The sequence below is a fragment of the Hippocampus guttulatus genome, chromosome 7 (assembly GCF_054856545.1).
Source record: "Hippocampus guttulatus isolate MCC_2025c chromosome 7, RoL_Hgut_1.0, whole genome shotgun sequence".
NCBI classification, from domain to species: domain Eukaryota; kingdom Metazoa; phylum Chordata; class Actinopteri; order Syngnathiformes; family Syngnathidae; genus Hippocampus; species Hippocampus guttulatus.
Window position 1 is genome coordinate 18808509 of NC_141267.1, and position 7558 is coordinate 18816066.

The following is a 7558-nucleotide window of genomic DNA, read 5'->3' on the forward strand; positions in this document are numbered from 1 at the left end:
TTGCATGTGTGCAGAATGAGTCATAAGGCGTTCTTGCACACTTTGGAGGGGCTTCCTGTCTCATAAAGAAGATGAAAACTAGGTCTCCTCCAAGGCCAAACCATCCTAAACAGACATCAAGGGTCAGATTGATCTACTTAAGTACATCGTTTCAAAATGGCAACCAGCGGGAGCTCTTCAGCCTGGCCAACCTTGTAACTTGCAACCCATTCTGCTCAAAAGCCACAGCTACGAGTGGGTTAGGAAGACAACCCAGCATATATATATATATATATATACTGTATAGATATGTGTGTGTCTGTGTGTGTGTGTGTGTGTACGTGTATGTGTGTGAACAACCTTTCACCTGCTGTGTTTTACATTTGGAGAAATTAATGAACAGCACCATTGCAAAGTTACTGTACTGTTATTCAAGTGCCACTGTCATACAGTCCAAACACATACATTGGGCGACGCCCCCCCACCCCCCCTTACACGAGAGGGCTATGAAGTCGTCAGTGTGAATGCCCTACTTTGATAACCCCGTGCTGAGGCGCTCAGCCACTAGCCAAATTGCATGTCAAAGATGCGCGCGTAGCCCCGAGCCAAGCGAGCATGAGAGAGCCTATTACGCCTCTTTGCTTGTTAAGAATTACGGGTTTCATACGTGCCATTTTGTTTTAAAGCAATCATGTAATTTGCAAGGGTCTGACTTTGGAAAGAGCGCCTCTGCTTCATCTGTGTAAAAAAAAAAAAAAAAAAGAAAAACTGTAGACTGTTGTCATTGTGGATGTTTGTGAGAGTGAGCAGAAGTGAAAATGTGATGCAGTGTGGATTTTATTTTTACAGTATACTGTTATTATCCAAATAAAACATCTAAAGCTTTTATGAGCAATTTCTTCTTTTTTGTTTAATGTGCACTTTTTCAGTGTTATGCGCGTAGGATTTTTATTTTTTTTTACGCAACAGATTGTAGATGTACACAGCTGACCTTGCTAAGACCTTGTTTACTATCGATGGCAAAAGTTGTCTCACACAGTTCATTCACTCAATTGTGAAAAAACTAAATATCAAATCGTGATGGAATAGTAGTGATTACATATGATGAAAATTGGACTTTTTTAATTGATTGATACAAAATCCAGATTTCTATAAAATCCAGGTCTCTAAACTGCAAAAAAAAAAAAAAAAGCAACACGATGGGCTAACAAAAAGCATCACCATGTAGTGTTTTAAGCCTTTCAGCAATGAGCATTGAAGCACAAACGGTGGAGCAACACATATTAACAGATTACAATACTCACTCTTTATCGTCTGCCAATAATGACTCATATTATTGAGATTTACTGAGGACCTTTGTCAGGTTGCGTGTACAGTACATACTTCTACACTGCACCCCAGTGGCCAAGGCACGCACACCTGAAGGAATTAAACCCGTATATCAAGGCTCCACTGTAACAATGTTTTTTTGCATATTATGTGTGACAGGCTAAGTGGATCATTTTACAATGATCATAGCAAACCAATACAGCAGGAAGGGTAATCAATGTATTTAGGAGGAAGGAAATTGGAAATCTTGGCTTTGGATCGCTGTGACAGTTAGAGTCCCAATTAAAAACAGTCACGGTGATATAACATCGCACCCGGGGCGCATGTAAAATGAGTCTAAGTGAGTTGTGTGTGCCAATTAGCGAATTGGATCACGATTCCCTCGATCGTGCCTATGATGGGGATTCCATCATGATATCGTCGAGGGCTCATCATAATTGCAAGAATGTTCCTATACGCATGCATAATATGAATCCCATCTCAGTCGAACATGAGAGATGATTAAAACCGGATCGAGCAGGGAATGTGACGACTTTCAAGGTGTTCGTTAAAGAGAAGACTTTCGCTCCGCTTCTTGTCATTATTTTTTTAACGGGATAGCGGGTGAACATCATTGCAAGGCAAACTTATGATCCATAAAAGTAGTTCTCTAATGCTTTTTTTCACCAAGTGCCACCTAAAAAAAACAAAATACGTCTTCGCTGAGTACCGCCATCATGACCAACATTAAAATACATAAACAGGCTTTTGTGCTCAGCGAAAATGGGATTGAAGTTTTATTCCTAAGAAGTAGTGATGGGCGAGTACCCACAACCGGTCTTATTTTAAAGCATCGGGTACTCACGCAGCCTGCCGATACCAGTCACCGGCAAAAAAAAAAAAAAAAAAAAAAAAAAAAATCTGACATCAAGTACCTACTCGGCAGCAGACTGCGCTATACTGCGGCAGTTTTTCACATTGGCGAATCATCATCTGAAAATTAGAGACTGTTGGGTATAAATTACTCCAATTTAATGGAATAGATATTCAAATTTATTGTTTTATATGTCCATGTAGGTCAGTGATTCTGATAGACCAGTAGAGTAGGTCTCGCTAGTCTTTACAGTGATTTCTGATATGCGTGCACGTGTTTGCCGTTTTCAGTTCAGATGAACACGGCTGCCATCTGTCGAGTGACTATTTGTGTTGATCCACCAAGGTTGGAATGTATCCCCCTCCGGTTCCTGGGGAAGCTTGAACGCAAACAAACCCTTCTACGACAGGCGCGTGCAAGTCCCTGTCATAATAAACATCAACTTATTTCAAAGGTCTTGACATTTCAACGGCGCCGTGGAAACGGCGGAACGCCACAAGGGGGAACGTTGCCCCATGATGAAGAAACTGCCGTGGTTACGTTTCACTGAAAATGAATTTGAATGCAAGGATTTTGCTCATGAGCGTCTCTGCTGTGATGTTGCGGCAGGAAGAGGATGGATGTGGAGATGAGCGTAGGAGGACGGACATGGGTGGGGACCACAACAACTCCTTGGAATCGCTCCGTCGTCTGACAATTACCACATGAAATTTAGGCGTTGCTATTATTTTTGCCTTGATCGTCTTAAGATTTCCTTGTACCCAGATTGGGGGCCCAGTGGTCCAGTGGTTAGCGTGTCGACCTCACAGAGCAGAGGTCGTGGGTTCAATCCCCGGTCTGGCCTCCCTGTTTGGAGTTTGTTGCATGTTCTCCTCGGGCCTGCGCGGGTTTTCTCCGGGTACTCCGGTTTCCTCCCACATTCCAAAAACATGCATGGCAGGCTGATTGAACACTCTGAATTGTCCCCAGGGTGGTTGTTCGTCTCTGTGTGCCTTGTGATTGGCTGGCAACCAGTTCAGGGTGTCCCCCACCTACTGCCCGAAGACGGCTGCGATAGGCTCCAGCAACCCCCGCGACCTTCGTGAGGATAAAGCGGCTCGGAAAATGAATGAATGAATGCACCCGGATTCATGACAACTCTGTTCTGGATGTAGCAAAGCAGCCCCAGAATATAACCGACCCTCCTTTATGTAGGTATACAGTGTACTTTATATTTATTGGGACCTGTTTATATTCTGGAGGGTACAATTGCGAGCGTGTCTAGAACCTGCGCAGCAACAATAACTATCAAGCACTTCTCAGCCGCAGGTCACGGATCCTCCAACAGGACGAAAACCCAAAACACATAATTAGAAACATTCAGTCATGGCTCAGACCCAAATATCGGAGTATTCTGAAGAACTCTGATCTAAATTGTATTGAACATGTGCGGAAGGAGTTAAGTACTTAATGTTGTGTTCTGTGTTGATATGAGGGAGGGGGTGCCCAATCCCAGCCTCTTCCATGCACAGGCCTCCTCCAGTGACGCAGTCCAATGGAGAGTAAGTGAGTGACAGCCGCCTTCATATACTCCCGACTCCCCGCTCCAAAGTCACTCACAAGTCACACACGTTTATCAGTGGAGTCCACGCAGCAAAAGGGGAAAACATGCCCACCGACCAGAACAAGCAGGCAGGCTCCAGCAGCAGCAGCAGCAGCAGCCACGGCGGTGGCAGTTTGTCGAAGCTTAGTGGAGGAAGCGCGAGTGCAGTTGGCGTCAGCCTCGCCGCCCTCCTGGTTCTCGCCACGGTTCCTCTCATTCACAGTAAGATGGACTTTGACAATCTAGCAAACTTTTCTTTTCATTTTGATGGCAAATCAAAATTTGGTGCTTTGTTTATTGACTTTTTTTTGTTTGTTTCATGTATCTTTTGTGTGCTCTATAATTCCTCTTTAAAATAATTATTTCCTCATGTTATTATTATTATCTTATGAGCATATTGTATTTCACATTATTAAGTCATTCGTTTTTGTTTTCCTAGATCTATGTCTACATTTATTGAATAAGAAATGAAGTACAATTACCAAATTTATAATGCGTGGTGTTTGGTGGGCTGACTGTTTTGGGAACATCTGGACTAAACGACATTTTGAACATTTATTGGTACTAGTTGTGTTTTTAATGTTATTGTGGAATAATTCATTTCATTTCACATGCATTTATTTAATTTATTAATTACATTATTTTATTCATTGTGATTTTACACCGAGTTGCATGCTGCTCATTAGTCCAAGATTGATGGGCTGTTCCTCCATCCGTCCATCTGTCCATCCAACAGATAACACCATCAACCCGGCAAATGGATAGCTCCATCTATCCATGGATAACAAAATCCATCCATGCATCCATCCATCCATTTGACAGCTTTATCCATCCACCCATAAACCTACCATCCATCCAGTTGACATCATTATCCATCCATCTATTTGACAGCTTTACCCATCCATCCACCCATCCATCCATTTGACAGCATTAGCCATCCATTCATCCATCCATCCACCCGTCCATCATCCGTCCATCATCCATCCATTTGACAGCTTTATCCATTCATCCACCCATCCATCCAGTTGATGGCATTATCCATCAGTCCGTCCACCATCCATCCATTTGACAGCTTTGCCCATCCATCCACCCATCCGTCCGTCCGTCCATCTATTTGAAAGCCTATTTCCATCCATCCATCCAATAGATAAAAGCATTAATCCAGCAAATGGATAACACCATCTATACATCCATCATCCATCCATACATTCAATAAATAACTAAATCAACCCATCCATCCATCCATCCATCTCAAACACAAACTTCTCTTTCCCTGTGGCTAATTGAAGAAAGACTGGTTGATTGACCGCCACAATGTGATCCTGGATTCAGCGGAATTCTGGACATTGGAATACTTCCATCCGTGGCGGGTAAACCAAAATTACGTCAGCACAATAAGTGTGCATGATCTAAAGAAAAGCTTTTACAGAGCTAATGGGCAACAGAGGCAATCATGTGGATAGCAATCTACAAAAACACGGGAGAAGCTTCCGGTTTCTCGCCACGTATCTTCTGTTAGTCTTTATGGGAGGCTGTTTAGAGTCAAGTTGCTTTTGTTTTTAACTGAAACATTTGTGTTGTGCTCACATGAAAAGGTGCTCCGGTAGAACCTTGGCAAGCCACCGTTGACCAGAGGCAGCCTCTCAGCCAGGTAACACCACTTTTTTCTTCTGTATCTATCTATTTATCCATCCATCCATCCAATAGGTAGCACTTTCCATCAACCCATCCAACAAATGGCACGATCTTTCCGTTCATCCACGTACAACATCTTCCCAGTCGATAGACTCATCAATGCATCCAACCACAATCCATCCAACAGGAAGCGCTCGCTCTCATCCGCCCTCCATCCTTTCAACACAAAACAGGATCCATCCAACCAGTCAACTACCACAGATTCAGAAAGTGTCACTGATGCCACCAATATGTCACTTCACCAAGCGCATCTCCAGGCCACTCTTCTATCACGCGGGCCTACCTAGCTTGACCAAGACCTGTCTGCTAAACTGACAAAAAAAAAAAAAACGCCCAGCGAAACTTGCGATGATAAGACAATCAGGACCCACTCGCTGTGAAAATAGAGCTCAATGTCTTGAACAATAAATCTAAAGCCAAGAAAACTATCGTCTTTTCCAGGCATCTGACATCTTGGGGGAAATTTGCTTCTTAATGCTGGTCCAGAAGTTCAAGGTAGACAAAAAGGACATATATACATACATTATGCGTGTAGGTGTCTCTCTCTCTCTCTCTTTATTTGGTTGTTTGTTTTTCTTCCCCAGGAGCTGAAAGGACAAGAAAATAACAGAAAGGTGAGTGCATTTTGCAACTGTGTGGACCAAATACCAGTCGAAAACACACAATGGTATTTTGCTGGAAGAAGAAGAAGAAAAAAAAAAAAAAAGAATTAATTAATTAATTACTCATGGTGATTCCCAGTGTTATTTACCCAAATATAGAAAATGTTTGTTTCTCACAAGAGTTCTTGTTTTTGTGTCAACCAGGGCCCAGCATTGCAGCCATTCCCCCATTTGGTGTCCGGTCTGCATAACCGGCAACAGAGAGGACACTCAGTGCAATTAAGTACCACTGCTAAAAATAAATAAATAAATAAAAAGAGTAACCACGACATATTCTCAGGTGTCTTAATGACATGTCTGTGACATGCGTTTGTCCAAATAGCAAATAGCTCTCTCTGCCTATTCCCAACACAATATGAAACGTCAGCGCTAACAAAGAGCATCCAGGTGGCAGTGTTATAACCTTTTAAGAAATGGATTGCATGCATATGTCGAGGGACAAAAGGGTTTGACATGGTGAAGTTGGAAATAGCGGATAAACAAAGAATTACTGTATTACAATCTATTTTGCACATGCTACCTACTGGTGCTGTTTTGGTTAGCAACAGAATGATTTGGGGCTATGGATGCACATTACCTTTTTTTTTTATTGTGTTGTTGCCACAGGCTGAACTGGAGGGACCTGGCGGAATCCAAAGCAGAGGCCACTACTTCCTCTATCGGGTAGGATAGATAAATCTAGTTGAAAAAGAAAAAAAAAGAAATCTGAAAAAAGATATGTTTTTTGTTTGTTTGTTTTTATTTTTTGCAGCCTCGAAATGGAAGAACAGCATTAGAATACGAGTAGCCAAAAGGATAACGCTTGATCACTTGAGCCCTCAGCAGCCTCCTCACAGTCGCTGCACCGGACCACTGAGTCGGCGACACACACAATTTACTGAATGTACATCAAGAAAGTGATCGTATGAAAAAAAAGATGACTACTTTGTTCAGACTTTATCTTGTGGGATATGTAAAATGTATATATACACGTCCTTTGCATTAAAAGTGCTATCAGATTTTCTTGTTTTTATTGTTAGCTATATTATGGGAAGACATATTAAATCTGATTTCAAAACATATTTTTTTATCAATTAATGAATGCACCGAATGCAATTCTGATTTAAAAACCCCCAAAAATATATAGATATGACAAAAATAGAAGCAGTCATTGTTGTAGTCCTTATGAATGACTCATTTCACTACATATTTAAATTTGTATGTTTTATATATATATTGGCGGCCCGGTAGTCCAGTGGTTAGCACGTCGGCTTCACAGTGCAGAGGTACCGGGTTCAATTCCAGCTCCGGCCTCCCTGTGTGGAGTTTGCATGTTCTCCCCGGGACTGCGTGGGTTTTCTCCGGGTGCTCCGGTTTCCTCCCACATTCCAAAAAACATGCATGGCAGGTTGATTGGACGCTCTAAATTGTCCCTAGGTGTGAGTGTGGGCGTGGATGGTTGTTTGTCTCTGTGTGCCC

General features: G+C 42.3%; 1 protein-coding gene across 1 annotated transcript; it reads left to right on the top strand.

Annotated features, from left to right (window-relative positions):
* The first annotated feature begins 3776 nt into the window (after positions 1 to 3776).
* On the top strand, positions 3777 to 7086 carry nmu (neuromedin U). The gene is made up of 7 exons (XM_086116138.1): positions 3777 to 3965; positions 5339 to 5394; positions 5880 to 5933; positions 6023 to 6052; positions 6245 to 6319; positions 6707 to 6763; positions 6852 to 7086. The coding sequence occupies exons 1-7, from the start codon at positions 3809 to 3811 to the stop codon at positions 6885 to 6887; spliced, it is 465 nt and encodes a 154-aa protein (XP_085972264.1). The 5' UTR covers positions 3777 to 3808; the 3' UTR covers positions 6888 to 7086.
* Positions 7087 to 7558: the final 472 nt, after the last annotated feature.

Excerpts from the sequence above, each read along its gene's own strand:
- nmu (XM_086116138.1), top strand. The coding sequence starts at position 3,809 with ATGCCCACCGACCAGAACAAGCAGGCAGGCTCCAGCAGCAGCAGCAGC. Across the intron at positions 5,934-6,022 it reads TGCTGGTCCAGAAGTTCAAG|GAGCTGAAAGGACAAGAAAA; the intron begins GTAGACAAAAAG and ends TTTCTTCCCCAG. Across the intron at positions 6,320-6,706 it reads AGAGAGGACACTCAGTGCAA|GCTGAACTGGAGGGACCTGG; the intron begins TTAAGTACCACT and ends TTGTTGCCACAG.